At 44.4% G+C, this 15614-nt stretch overlaps 1 protein-coding gene across 1 annotated transcript in view; it reads right to left on the bottom strand.

Annotated features, from left to right (window-relative positions):
• Window positions 1-15614, bottom strand: part of ATRN (attractin) — a 173346-nt gene that overhangs the window by 113866 nt on the left and 43866 nt on the right. Inside the window, exons 4-7 of the mRNA XM_082050319.1 lie at window positions 6720-6848; window positions 4118-4323; window positions 2297-2465; window positions 901-991 (exon numbers count right to left, since the gene is read on the bottom strand). Coding sequence (XP_081906445.1) covers window positions 901-991; window positions 2297-2465; window positions 4118-4323; window positions 6720-6848 — 595 coding nt within the window. The remainder of the gene's footprint in view (window positions 1-900; window positions 992-2296; window positions 2466-4117; window positions 4324-6719; window positions 6849-15614) is intronic.

The following is a 15614-nucleotide window of genomic DNA, read 5'->3' as shown; positions in this document are numbered from 1 at the left end:
CTACTGCAGAAGAAGAGCAGGCTCCAAAAATCCCTAAACTCACCAGCTCTGCTTCGGTGCTTTGGACAACGGAGCTCACAAAAATATTTATGTGGTCTACAAACGGCAATTGAGGAATCAGATGAATTCCAGCCAACTGTAGCCGTCGGGTATGTCTTGCAAGCATGGACTTGAAGAAGGAAATAATGGACTCACCAACCTCAGCCTTAAAACCTCTGAGAAAAGGGCAAAGAAGGAACACACAAGCCAAGGCGCTGCAGATTTCTGAGGATACCAGAATCACAGAATCACAGAATCCCAGAATGTCAGGGGTTGAAGGGCCCTGGAAAGCTCATCCAGTGCAATCCCCCCATGGAGCAGGAACACCCAGATGAGGTTACACAGGAAGGTGTCCAGGCGGGTTGGAATGTCTGCACAGAAGGAGACTCCACAACCTCCCTGGGCAGCCTGGGCCAGGCTCTGCCACCCTCACCAGGAAGAACTTTCTTCTCAAATTTAAGTGGAACCTCTTGTGTTCCAGTTTGCACCCATTGCCCCTTGTCCTGTCACTGGTTGTCACCGAGAAGAGCCTGGCTCCATCCTCCTGACACTCCCCCTTTCCATATTGATCCCCATGAATGAGTCCCCCCTCAGTGTCTTCTTGTCCAGCTCCAGAGCCCCAGCTCCCTCAGCCTTTCCTCACACGGGAGATGCTCCACTCCCTTCAGCATCTTTGTTGCCCTATGCTGGACTAGCAGTCCAAGGATTCCCTGGAGTACCAGTACACAGACTGGGCTGACCACGGAGAAGCCTTTGAATGAGAAACGCTCCTAATGCAAAACCCATCTGCGGAAAGTGGTGGGTGTAGGGGCAAGAAAGAGGAAAATCAGCTGGGAAATGAGTCTGCAGCACAGAACTCACCTTATGCAATGCCAGCGAGTGACCGTATCTCATCTCTACTGAGTTCACAGTGTTCTGCAGTGGAAGCCACTCTTCAGAAATAAGATCATACCTGCGTCAGAAAAATTGAATTAAATGTCAGAGAAGTCGATAATAAAGTTGAGAAAATTATTGCTTGTCCTTTCCAGGATTTGTGGGAAATTATTTAACAGAAGTCCTACCAAGATTTTGCCATGCACTAAGCACTTATGGATTAAAAAACCCAGTCAAGCCTGCTCTGTTATTTAACGTTCACATATTGATTTGCTTTACCCTGAGTTTTTCTTCCTCATGCAAAACCAAGAGCTAATGTGTTGTCTATTGCACTATGACAACTTGATCCACCCAAAAGAGCAGCAAAAGGTTACACTAAGCTCCCCTAAGTTCCAACTGCTTGCTTAGAAAAAACCCCAACAACCTGCCAGTGTTTAAAAGGCACTTTTTAATTAAGTCTTTGTCATCCCATCCTATTTCTTCTGTGAACTTGAAACGAGATAAACCCTCTGCCCTGAAAATGCCCTGTGGCTTTTTAGATAAAGGAATGAAGTACAGGCTCACAGCCTTATCAGATACAATCAGCTCTGAGGAAGTTGTGCCGTGAAGCCACAGGCTGTTGGTGGATAAATCAGACGTGACTTAGAAAGAGTAAACTGTGCATGTAATCAGCAAATGTTCTACAATTAAACGTGCATTTTCAGCTGGTTTTTAAGTTCCCCTGTAAGAATTATTAGCTCTGGAGGTGAGTGCAGAACACAGAGCTCTCACTTAGGTCCAGGAAAGCCAGTTATGCAAGAAACCCTGGGAAAAACATCCAGCTTTTGCATACATCTGCCTAAACACTATCAAGCTCAAGAGGAAGCCTGAAATGGTTTTTAATGGGGGATTTGCATGAGGTACACAATTATTATCCTATATCTTAATTCCTGTTAAATCTCCTCAACTAATTGCATAAATGTCATCATCTGAAATGCCACTCCCTGCTTGGTATCCCATCCACCATGCATAAACACCCACAGTAATCAGTATGTATTCATTAACGAGCCACACGCTCTGAAGTCACACAGATATAAGGAAGGGATAATAACACAGCAGCAAAACTGCCCTCTCTGAATACGAGGCCAGATATAATTTAGAAGCGAGTCTGGAAATAACCAAGGAATGGTTAAATGCTGTCAGAAGCAGATAAATCCAAAATACACTGAACATCAGGAACATCACGCTTTCACTTTTCCAACATTAGCAGCGTTTTCCTACATCTCAAGTTTCTCTTACTGCTGTTTTCCAATGGAGATGGAGCATAGTCGGGCGGCACTTTCTAAAAGTACTTCTCAAATCTAAGTTCCTCTCCTTAGAGTTTATTATCTAGGTTTATACTCACGCTAAAACCTTTTGAGAGTCAGAATGATTGAAGACATAGCCTCCAACGATCCACATTTTGTTGTCATGGATCACGGTTTTGTGAGACGCTCTAGGAAGTTTTGGAAGAGAATATTCCTCCCGGGTCCAAAACGACTGGTTTGCAGGAACGGGAATTGAACAGCCAGGACCTGGGAAAATAAGGTTTTAAAAAATAAAGTTGACTGTATTTCAGGGGCACGGTGCAGATCCCTTCCCACCCCACACTATGAAGATGTTCTCTATCTACCATGTGCCCACAGAAGCACCGACATAACCTGCAAAAGCTTCAGATCTGCTCAGCAAAACCCCAAGGGTCTCCAGCGTGCTTTCCTGTTTTCATTCCTCCCCTTCTCAGCAACACCCTTTTGTGAATTGTCCCCTTTGTTCCTGTATTTCTGCTGCTCTCCCTTCTCCCCGTGAGCAATCCACACAGACATGGTTACTACAGAGAACACGGAACCTGCTGAAGAGGCTCGAGCCTTGGAAAGGGAACAGGTTTATCAAAACAGCCTTTAGGCAAGTCCTAAAAGTGAATCACTGTGTAACAGAGATAAGGTCTTGGCCAGAAGAGACAGCGTCTCCTCGTTCTTAAGAGTTTCTATCAGCAATAATCTCCAGTTCAGCAAAGGAGACTGGAATGTCATTTATCACCCTGAAACTCCAGGTTTTTGAGGCAGAGTGTCTGTTTCCAGATGCAAAAAAACTTCAGAATAGGAAGGTAACTTTCATCTCATTCTGCTATGATTTGTTTTGGGGCTTTTGGGTTTGTTTTCTTTTTGGTGAGTTGTTTTGGTATAGAAAGAAATCGAAGACAGAGGAAAAACACAAAGAGCAAAGCAGCTTCTCTGTCAGTGCACAACCAGACTGCAGAACAGCATCAGGCCACACTGAACAAGGAGACATGGTCTTCCAGTCCTGAATTATATTACGTGTGGCTGGTTTTCTATCCGAGAGGCACATGTGCCAACCTCAGAACTGGCTGCGTTCTCCTCCATTTTGCTCACCTGAATTCTCTCCTAACACTCTGGTTTTGCAGCAGAGCTGAGTGGTGGTAGCAGGTGCTGTCAGTGCTGCAGCTGGTTGTATTTCATATAAGACTAATTCTTCCAGGTCAGTGTGTCTTTGCAAAGAAAATATGTATGTTTAGTGCAAACTGTTGCTAAGACTGACGTGGAGAGGAGGTTGGAGCCAGGGGGGTCAGGCTCTGCTCCCCAGGAACAAGCGCCAGGAGCAGAGGAAACGGCCTCAAGTTGCACCAGGGGAGGTTGAGGTTGGATCTGGGAACAATTTCTTCCCCAAAGGGCTGTGGGGCATTGGAACAGGCTGCCCAGGGCAGTGCTGGAGTCACCATCCCTGGAGGGTTGGACAGACGGACATGAGGTTCTCAGGACATGGGGCAGTGCCAGGGGTGGGTTATGGTTGGACTCCATGATCTTGAGGGTCTTTTCCAATCAAAACTATTCTATGGCTGATGAGCATACATGGACATGAGAACATTTTGTGTGTTCAAACAGACCGACTCCAGCCACCAGGCTCAAATTTGCTCTAGGAGCACAGGAACAAGTTTCGACCCGCTGCCAGCACACCGCAGGTCGGTACTGCTCTGGATGGTAGCACAGCTGCTTTTAAAAGCATTTCTTACAAATGAAGTATGATCGCTTGATATAAAAAGGTCGATTCGCTGTTTCCAGTCAAAACCCTAATATGTCTCAAGCAGAAAATTCCTCAAATACTCCCAATTAAACTGCAAGAGCCACAGCAAAGGCACCAAGAGCTTGTCTGTATTAAGCAGGAGACTGACCTTGCCAGCCAGCAGAGCACACACAGGCCTTGGTATCATTAAAGTTGCAGAACCCTCTCTCGGGTGCCCCGCAGTCCTCTGTGCAGTAGGGGATATCACAAGCTTCTCCCTTCCAATATTTGGCACATTCACATTCCAGAGCGTTGCTGCTGTTGTTGAGCCTGCACTCTCCTCGGCCGGAGCAATTATTGGGACACATATTGAAACTGCAAACATAGGGGAAAAAAGGTTTGTCAGTAATGAAGCAAATTCCCAAGCCGTGCTGCTAATTAACAAAGAGTGATGCTGATCAAAAGTTAATCCGGCTGATTGTTAACGAGCAAAGCAACATCTACAACCTGATGTGATGGACCTGGAGAGATTTGTCCTCTGTTCATCATCTACGGAGCTGCCTCACTTAATGAGTTAAACTTACAACTCCCCCCAAAAAAATCATTGATATGATTTTTAGCCATTTGTAATGCAAACGAATTGCCTTAAAACACCCGATAGTAAGCAAAGAATTTAATCAGTGCTTAAGGCTTTTGTGATGTCTGTGCAATTTAAACTTAAACTACTCCCAATTAAGTGCTTTTCTGGGATCTGCTCACCAGGGGAACACGCTTGAGATGAACCCCGAGCCAAAGATGCGCCTGTTTCGAATCATTTCTGATTTTATAACTGTAACGCAGCTGAGGCAAAACCAGCTACATCTGTGGTGAAGATCCAAATTCAGAGACTCTATTTGGGGTTGGACTGGACAACTTTGAAGGTTCCTTCCAACCCAAACTATTCCGTGATTCTATTAATTTCCAAAGTCCCGTTTTGGCCTCTGTATCAACCCACACATGGATTATGACCCCATATTCTCATCGGTGGATTCATTGGCACCAAGACCATAATTTCACAAATGTCTGTCAAGTAACTACATCCTGTAGTAACTATAAAGACTGTTAAACTGAGAAGAAACAAATATCCCCTTTTATCTACTCTCCGCAAAACTGTACGAGGAAACCTAACGACAGAAGAAACAAAACACAAAATAGTACCTGAAAACTGTTTGAAATGAGAAACTGAAGAGTTAAAGAAATATGAAAATACCTTAAAGGAACTTTAAAAAGGCAAGTTATTATTTAAGAGAACGTCTCCTTTGTATTGTGACGGTGCAATACTGACAGCTGGCACTAGATGGTGTCATGGTTTATGGTATCAGCTGCTGTTTCAAGTAACTTCGCAAAGGCTCCTCATTTTCTTCTGAAGCTTTCAAGGGTTGCTGAATGTTCCATATTTTTCAACTAATCCACAGTGTATTTAAGTGCTTCATGAGGATGAAAGTACCAAGACTAATATAGTGTGATTAAGGGAGTGGAGCATCTCCCGTGTGAGAAAAGGCTGAGGGAGCTGGGGCTCTGGAGCTGGACAAGAGGACACTGAGGGGGGACTCATTCATGGGGATCAATATGGAAAGGGGGAGTGTCAGGAGGATGGAGCCAGGCTCTTCTCGGTGACAACCAGTGATAGGACAAGGGGTAATGGGTGCAAACTGGAACACAAGAGGTTCCACTTAAATTTGAGAAGAAACTTCTTCATGGTGAGGGTGGCAGAGCCTGGCCCAGGCTGCCCAGGGGGGTTGTGGAGTCTCCTTCTGTGCAGACATTCCAACCCGCCTGGACACCTTCCTGTGTAACCTCATCTGGGTGTTCCTGCTCCATGGGGGGATTGCACTGGATGAGCTTTCCAGGTCCCTTCCAATCCCTGACATTCTGGGATTCTATGATATTCAAAAACTAAGCACCCCATTGTAAGGAAAACTTTCAACTTTTGCAAAAAAGTCAGTTGTGCCCGAGGATTTTGCAGCTCATTTTTTTGAAAGGTGAGAACTTCTGCAAGTTACACCCGAATTAAAATCTCCCACAGCAGCACAAACATAAATTGTATGTGTAGGAGCAAAAAATTCCATCTCTGCTGGTGTGTCCAGACCAAGATCATTTACTTCAAAACAAAACCTTCCTAAGAGCAGCCGATGAATTAGGGAGTAATACAGAATCATTTTTAAAAAGCTTACCAATGAGGGCTAAATATATGTTAGAAAGCACCCATGCATAATATTTAAAATATGAACCAAAGAACATAATAAAAGCATTCCGGACTAAGAAGGAGCTGGATTCAGTGATTCAATCCAAGAATAAGAGCATCCTGAAGAAAACTGCTTGAGGATCCTCAAGAGCGGGTACAGAGCAGTGTCCCAATTGAGACACGTGGGCTTGTGCAACAAGTGTGTTTGTGCAGAAATCTCTCCGTAGAATGCATAAAGGCACCCACCTGCACAAAAGGCATCACTTCTGGTTGACTGAAAGCGATCAAATAAGTCTAATAGCATAAAATAAATACGTCTTTTCCAGCAAATATTTGCCCGCACTTACAATTGACACCTGAAGTTAACGTCGAGCACGCTACAGTTATCAGCCGTTGCAAGGGTATAATAAAGGTAAAGATCTAAATTGAAGCGTCTATTCATAATTACATGCCTCAATGGCAGCTGCTTATTTCAAGATAAAACTGAGAAAAGAGGAAAGCTCCTTTTGCTCAGCCTGCAGCGTCACTTGGGAGCAGCGCTACTTACTTATATGTGATGTTGAAGCCTGTTAAATTGTAGGCAGCGTCGCTGAAGAAATGCAGAAGGGCATATCCAGAAGTAGCTACAACTTCTGGTACCGTTTCGTTGCTGTCTTTCTCGGGAACAATGAGACCACTGGAAAAGAACAGCAGAACAACACACAAAACTACGTTAGAAGTGAAATAAAAGGGAGAGAAACAATAATAAGCGCATGGGTATTACAATAAATAGTTGAAATTCAAGCTTTGCATCTACTGGAAGTATAATGAATTTGTGCGAGGGGTGTTTTCATAGCACAGGTTGTTTTATTTCAACAGAACTCCTTAAAATAGTCACAAAATGTCTCAGCATTGTGAGTACAAGTACAAACCAACCCTGTTCTCAAAGGCGTAAGAGCCCTCAAGTCCCGCTCAAAGATAAAACCACGTTCTTCAGGGACGACTTTACCAAACCCTCCTGCTCGGCTTAATTATCTGCAATATAGTGACAGTGTCACCGACCAAGGAGTGCAGATAAATTAGGATAGTAAGGCTATTGAGAGCAGCATTTCCGCTGCCCTCAACATACACAACAAGAAACGGCCACAGAAATGAATGCAAATAGAAAACCCCCAAATAATCAACTTGGCTCTTCTGAAAGATAAGTATCTCAAAAGTGTTTAACCGGAGTAAACCTGAAGCTGCCTAGAATTCCCGTTATTCTTATCAAACACCTACTTCCCCTCTCGTGTTATTTTGCTGTGATTTAAACAGGACCCATTCCCAAAACAAGTTGGCATGTGCTGTCAGTGCTGCAGCTGGTTGTACTTCATATCAGACTGTTTTGAAACAGGAATTAATGTGTCCCGAAAGCATAAAACCTGCTGTCCCAAGCCAAACTAAACCGCTGTTGAGCTCAGTATCTCCCAAATAAAGCAAATACGGAGCATTTTGGTGACGTGTTATCTGGCTTTCAGACACCCGCACGTCAGGTGCTTTGACCTGGAGAACGCACCCAAACCAGTATATTGAAATAAACCATTCATCCAGGCTTCTAAATTCATTTCTCAACCATTTTATACCCGTTTCACCTGGAAAATCTGCAGCAGGGAGGCCGACAATTTAACCCTGCAATGGTGGAGAAAGGACTTATTGTACTTGCTTTATATTTGTTGCCTCATCCACCGCTGCCTCTTGGGCTTTACAAATGGCCTTTACTCACCACCTTCCTACCACCCGCTCTTTCTTATAAAGCTCCATCCAACTCATCACATCCACATTTATTGTCTTTCCTGGCCTAAATTTGCTCACTATTCCCACCTCATTCATCGCTTCAGGTTGTTTCTCTATAACTCTCCAGGATCTGCAACATCCTCCAGCCTTTTAGTTTCCCAGGGGTGGTGGAGAGAAGGGAGGATGGTGGGCAAGACAATTTACACTATATTACAGATTTCTATAATGATCTGCCAAAATACCTGGAATAAAGCTGAAAAGGAGACTAAACAAAGGAGTAACTACCTCCTTACCTATTGCACAAAACAGTTTGTACCTGAAATATTTATTCTTCTTTTAACAGAAGCCTGACAACAAGTCAATTCCTCCCTCATACTAAAGACACAAGGGCAGGTTTAAATTTGAAATCTGTCGAATTGATGCTTTTAAAAGCCTTTATCTAAGCAAAGCGCATTGTCTATCAAGTCGTATTCACAGTCAGCTGTTATTTGCTTGTAGGGAATCATCTTTTTTCCCCAATTTCAGTTTTATTTTCGAGGGTTAAGATGAAGCTTTTTGACAAGGAGACTCCAAGCCCAAGCGTGTCGGGCAGGGATCCAGTTTCGTGCCCCGCGAATGCTCAATATCCGAGATCCATCGACTGAAAAGCAGCGATGAAAAGAATTTCCCCCCCTCTGAAAAGAACTTTTCCTCTTTTCAGACCTATTCAGAACAGAAAGCATTTGAAAGCGGTTCCTAGGATGGGGTGAAGGAGTTTGTACACTCCAGGAAAACACTCACAGCCATCCCCAGCAACCCATTCAGAGCGCTTTTGTGTGGCCTGAACTTGCCTGTCCCCGCCGTACAATCCGGTGGGATAACCCAGGGATCCTTTCCAAAGGCTTTTGCTGTATAAATCGGTGATATTTGCAATAAGATTAACAGATTAACGCGTTACCTGCGGCAGGGTAAGTTGGCAAACTGTACAACAGTCCTTCCTGCACATCAAGTTATGTTGTGGATAAAAATACGTTCTTTATTTTACCAACAGGCCATAAAAACGCAGTAACGTGATCCCATGTTTTGACTAAATAACCCCAGTGCATTTGCTGACATGAAGCTCAATAAATATTTCCTTGTGAGAAAGCCAATTGGTTTCTTCTCTTCTTTCAGATCTCAAGGATAAGGGGTTAAAAGTGAAAATTCGGGGCGTTTTTCTCCACGTGTAACAGCTGCCTGTGTCACTCCACAACTGGCACCTTCTGATCTGATGATCATGTCTGCCAAAAGTCTCCCACAAAAGCAAAGAACAAAAAGTCTAATCAACTTTGTGCTATTAATATTTGGTTCACGGTTTCCTTTGCAATGCAAACTGAGGGGTGTTGTGTCCACACCACAGGAAAACAGGCACCTGAAGATAATTAACAGAATCCCAGAATGTCAGGGGTTGGAAGGGCCCTGGAAAGCTCATCCAGTGCAATCCCCCCATGGAGCAGGAACACCCAGATGAGGTTACACAGGAAGGTGTCCAGGCGGGTTGGAATGTCTGCACAGAAGGAGACTCCACAACCCCCCTGGGCAGCCTGGGCCAGGCTCTGCCACCCTCACCAGGAAGAAGCTTCTTCTCAAATTTAAGTGGAACCCCCTGTGTTCCAGTTTGTACCCATTGCCCCTTGTTCTATCACTGGTTGTCACCGAGAAGAGCCTGGCTCCATCCTCCTGACACTCCCCCTTTCCATATTGATCCCCAGGAATGAGTCCCCCCTCAGTGTCCTCTTGTCCAGCTCCAGAGCCCCAGCTCCCTCAGCCTTTCCTCACACGGGAGATGCTCCACTCCCTGCAGCATCTTGGTGGCTGCGCTGGACTCTCTCCAGCAGTTCCCTGTCCTGCTGGAACTGAGGGGCCACAACTGGACACAAGATTCCAGGTGTGGTCTCCCCAGGGCAGAGCAGAGGGGCAGGAGAACCTCTCTGACCTACTGACCACCCCCTTCTAACCCACCCCAGGTACCATTGGCTTCCTGGCCACAAGGGCCCAGTGCTGGCTCATGGTCACCCTGCTGTCCCCAGGACCCCCAGGTCCCTTTCCCATACACTGCTCTCTAACAGCTCGTTCCCCAACTTATACTGGAACCTGGGGCTGTTCCTGCCCAGATTCAACAAACTGCAGCTCAGTGACAAGACAAAAGTCCTTTGTCCTGGTTTATTCTTCTTTGCTCTTATTACTGATATTATGGTTGTCACTGATAGCTGGAAGGCCCTGGAGAGGGAGAATAACAGCAGCAAAGAATAAAAGTACAGAGAGAATAGTGGTGTTGAAAAGACAAAAATCCCCCCCTATAACCTTTCCTAATAATAATAAAAGGATTAGCACAGGACAATTATTTGTTTTCCCTTAGAAATCACAATTTTGGGATTTATTTGGGGAGAACGCAGGTACCTCTGGAGCAGATGCTCTCACCGTTTGCTCCTTTCTGTCCATCTTTTTCTGATGACTTGTATGTAGATACACTAAAAAGGCCATTATCCCACCTACACAAGTTTAAAACAGCCTGATGAAACTTCAATAGATGGATTGTCATTTTGTTCTGAGAAAGCCACGAAGAGAACATAACACAATGATAAGGATCAGGCCCTTGAAAGGTCAAAAACTCCGTGCACAGCATCACTTGGAATAAACCAGCACAACCAGAATTCAAATTATCTGCCATGGAAGAAAAGCAATCCAGTAGGCAGAATGAGAAAGATGGAGGATTATGCAAAACTTCCTTTAAACTACAACCCAGAACGTCTCAGAAACTCGACTCTGGCCAAGATGAGCCTATTGCACAACGTACCGCTTCGAGTTCTTTTAATAAGGTTTCAAAACATTTCGCAATCATCACTACTCCAAAGCAAATAAATACTCCTACTCAGCTACGCTCTCCAATGACACTATTTCTTTGGCGTTGAAAGGCAAACCTCTGTTTTGCCCTGAAATAACTTCTATTTTTCCTACACTGGATTTGCAGTTCGCAATAGGACAAGGGGGCCATGGGCTTCAACTCTGCCAGGGGAAATTGAGGCTGGAGATGAGAAAGCAATTCTGTGCAGAGAGAGTGGTCAGGATTGGAATGGCTGCCCAGGGAGGTGCTGGACTCACCGGCCCTGGAGGGTTTGAAACTGAGATTGGCCATGGCACTTAGTGCCATGATCTAGTCAATGGGCTGGAGTTGGACCAAGGGTTGGACTTGATGTTCTCTGAGGTCTTTTCCAACCCAGTCCATTCTGTGATTCTGTAAAGTCAGCAGCAGAGTGAAAAACAACATCCAGGAGAGCCGATTCCTCTATCGCCTGCACACCACTTGATCTACACCCTAGGAAAATGGGAATTATTTAAAACACAAGGCACCTCCTCTCTTATTTCTCCTTGATTTGCTATGCGAGCATCGCGGCGATGGTGAAGTCATCATTTTCTCCTGGGACACAAGCTGCCAGTTCAGCAGAGATCAAAAGCACAAGGAGCTCAAGAGAGCAGAAAACAGTCAAAAAAGGGAGAAAATACAGAGTACAGATCACAGAGAACCGAAAAGATAATGATACCAAAGCACTGGTCGTACATTGGCTTCTCAATCTATCAAAATGCAATGAGAAACCCTTCTCTTATCTCTGAGACCCACGTGGACACACACGTATGGGAAACAACGCCGTTTCTTCCTTAAAAAACAGTCTGCGCACCGTACTCAAAGAGTCATAAACAAATAATAAACAAAGCAAAGCAAAAATAGAAATCACAAGAGACTACAAATAAATCAATGCCAAAAATAATAAAGGGGGAAGAGGAGGGTTAAAATAAGGATACGTCTCAAATTGGTTTTCTTAAAGGAAAAGCTAAGATTCTTGTGCAGCAAGATGACTTCCAGACATAGACTATTAAGGAAACAAATCAATTACAATAATGCTTATAAAAATAAAAAGGGACTCGTTACTGAGAGCCCGCAAAGCCATCCAGATCGAGGGAATTCACCCCAAAAATCTCCTCAGTTCTTAAGTGATGTTCTTTCTTCCAGAAACAGCAAAACAAGGACAAACCATAAACATATTAAAATGTGTCTCATGAGCCATCTGGTAAATTTTAATGATTATGTCAGGGAGTTTAAAAACCGCATTTCAAGAGAACGCAGACTGAAAGGCCTCAAAAGAAACACCTTTTTTTGCCGTAACGGTGAAGAAAGACTTGAAAAGTTAAGGAATTATTTTAGTATCTAGTCCTGGAGAGACAGCCGATGGTATTGGCCACGGTGTGAATGCCTTTTCATGTTTTAAAACCTAAAGCCTGTTGGCTGTTTAATACCTGCGAAGTTCAGGCAAGGATATTTGAATTAATAAAAAAAAAATCAGATTTTTATTCCTCAGTGCATCAGAAAGAGTTTAAGAGAAAAGGTGCTCTAAACTTCCTTTATAGGCCTCAATTTAACTCTGGAGGAAACTTCCTTTATAGGCCTCAATTTAACTCCGGAGGATTTATCCTTTCAAACCTCTAAAATAGAAACTCTCTTTGTCCACCTTGTCACAATGATTTGACGTTTTAGAAGGGGATTACAGGTTTAGTGAACAAAAGCAACTTTGATACAATCCATTTACATTTCCCAATGAAATCTGACTTTCCACCATAGAGACATTTTGATTAATCAATTCTCGACTGGCCCAGCAACAGGCCCACGAGTCCATGTAAACAGGGGAACATCATTCAGCGGGTACATTTCCAACAAAATCCCAAATACATTTGCTCCTTACACTGATTTTCCTTCTTTAATAATCAATAGTCTAAAAGTTAACATGGATCCATAAAAACAAATAGAGCAAAATGATAAATACTTAGACAACAGGCTGCTAGAACCAAGAGTCAACTGGACTCTCTATGACCCGAGTGTGCGCACGATGAGTGTAATTAAGCATTAAATGATCCCTTCGTCATCTTTCATAGAATCACAGAATAGTTTGGGTTGAAGGGACCTTCCCAGCTCCCCCAGTGCCACCCCTGCCATGAGCAGGGACATCTTCACCAGCTCAGGTTGCTCAGAGCCTTGGTCCAACCTGACCATGAAAAAGAAATAGAAGGGGGACAACCCCACGATGTACGAGGAGAGGCAGAAGGAGCAAGGTTTCATTATCCTGGAGAAGAGACGGGGTGAAATCTAATTACCACCTTCAACTACCTAAGGAGAGATGGTTGAAAACAGTAGAGATGGGACCAGACACGCTCACAGAAAAAGGACATGAAGCAAGAGACACAAGCTGCAGCAAAGGATGTTCTGATTCAATATTAGTATAACATTCAAGTGCTGGCCCAGGGGATCATCAAGATCTCTGTCCTTAGAAGAAATTCACAACTTGACTAGGCAAGGTCTCGAGCGAGGGCCTGATCCCCCTCTGCAGCTGGTCCTGCCTCTGACACCAAGCTGGGAGGAGTGGTGACACTGGAAGCTGTGCTGCCATCAGAGACCTGGACAGGCTGGAGAGCTGGGTGGAGAGAAATTTAATGAAATAGAACAAGGGCAAGTGTAGAGTCTTGAATTTGGGCAGGAACAACCCCAGGTTCCAGTATAAGTTGGGGAATGACCTATTAGAGAGCAGCGTAGGGGAAAGGGACCTGGGGGTCCTGGGGACAGCAGGGTGACCATGAGCCAGCACTGGGCCCTTGTGGCCAGGAAGCCAATGGGACCTGGGGTGGGTTAGAAGGGGGTGGTCAGTAGGTCAGAGAGGTTCTCCTGCCCCTCTGCTCTGCCCTGGGGAGACCACACCTGGAATCTTGTGTCCAGTTGTGGCCCCTCAGTTCCAGCAGGACAGGGAACTGCTGGAGAGAGTCCAGCGCAGCCACCAAGATGCTGCAGGGAGTGGAGCATCTCCCGTGTGAGGAAAGGCTGAGGGAGCTGGGGCTCTGGAGCTGGACAAGAGGACACTGAGGGGGGACTCATTCCTGGGGATCAATATGGAAAGGGGGAGTGTCAGGAGGATGGAGCCAGGCTCTTCTCGGTGACAACCAATGGTAGGACAAGGGACAATGGGTACAAACTGGAACACAGGAGGTTCCACTTAAATTTGAGAAGAAACTTCTTCATGGTGAGGGTGGCAGAGCCTGGCCCAGGCTGCCCAGGGAGGTTGTGGAGTCTCCTTCTGTGCAGACATTCCAACCCGCCTGGACACCTTCCTGTGTAACCTCATCTGGGTGTTCCTGCTCCATGGGGGGATTGCACTGGATGAGCTTTCCGGGTCCCTTCAACCCCTGACATTCTGGGATTCTGTGATCTGACCAGGGTCCCTTAAACCCAACTCACCCCATGCTCTGTGTCTAGACTTCAATTCGGGTCTGCAAGCGCCATATTCACGGGCAAGCAAGATGAGGTGCTCCTGTTTTCTGAGGGTACGAGAGCTCACGTGGAGGAACCTCAGAGCAAAGAGCTGAGCAGGTGACGGTGGGACAGCCACCTGTCACCATTTTCACCACCACCATCCACTTGGCACCTCGTAGCAACCACACAGAGCTTGCGAGTGGTGTCACCCGTAACACCCAGTGCAGAGCCAAGGCCAAAGGTCTCGCAAAATAACGAGTGGTTTTGAAGATGAAAACACCCCCCGATGATCAGCACAAAACTGAAGGTGCAAAAGCAGCTCCAGTATATGTTTAATGTGGAATAAAGTTAAAAACTCAGCCAATGAAGTTCATAGTGAGTGTAATTTATGTTGTTCAGATTTCTTCATTCTGTTCAGGCAAACATGCTGGATTTCTGCTTCTTCCACGTTCTTTTATTGTGATTTTGAAGCAGCACATTTATACAGTCTCATGTATAAACCAGCAAAGTTATTTTTAACCCTGCTTAATAGAAAACAAGCTTAATATACAGGACTAGACTGCCCTGGGGGCACTCAGACTACGAGTTTAGTCAACAGTCTATGCAGACACTTCCACCATGTAAATGTTTCATTATGCAAATATTTATCCCAGTTAAAAATTGATAAAACCAATTTAAAGTTTATCCATAGCACGGTGCTGAGGATTTCCAACATCATCTTATATTCTGGGTAAATAATGTACTGTGAACAAACATCAGCGAACATGAGAAGGCCAAGAAAACAAGAGCAGTGAAGGAAATGAGCTTGAGAGAGAAAGGAATTTACCGTGTTTACCAACAAACTCCAAAAGTTTAGTGTCTAAATGTACAAAGCTCAATCCTGCAAATCTCCTGGCGAGGTGTAAAAATAGTGAGGAGTAAAATATGGTTACGGTTGATATTAAAATTTAACATAAGCCAAGCAAAGGGGAAAAATATGAACAGTGCTCTTGAAAACTTGTAGTGCATTTATTTTTATATCAGGGGAAAGCATGTTTCAACAGATGCTTTTTTGCACTTCATCAAAATGAGAAGCATCTGCTATTTCCTGAACCCGGTTTACTGAACAACACAGCTCACTACTAATGAAGATGAAATTCAAATATCATCTAAAGAAGCAATTAAAAAAATAATCCATCTTTTTTCCTACCTCCAAAATGTTCCTGTATTAAGCTCACACTTGCCTGTCCTCAGGCACAGGCTTCCTAGTGATTTACAGATGATTTTCAAGTCTGAACCATAATTGTTAATGCTGTGAACTACTTCTAACCTCAATTTAAAAAGCCTATTAATTTTTGGAAAACACACAAGAAACTGCAGGCACAAATCATGATCATTTCA

The sequence above is a fragment of the Streptopelia decaocto genome (assembly GCF_964273445.1).
Source record: "Streptopelia decaocto genome assembly, chromosome: 4".
NCBI lineage: Eukaryota > Metazoa > Chordata > Aves > Columbiformes > Columbidae > Streptopelia > Streptopelia decaocto.
This window is presented reverse-complemented; position numbering and strand designations above follow the sequence as displayed.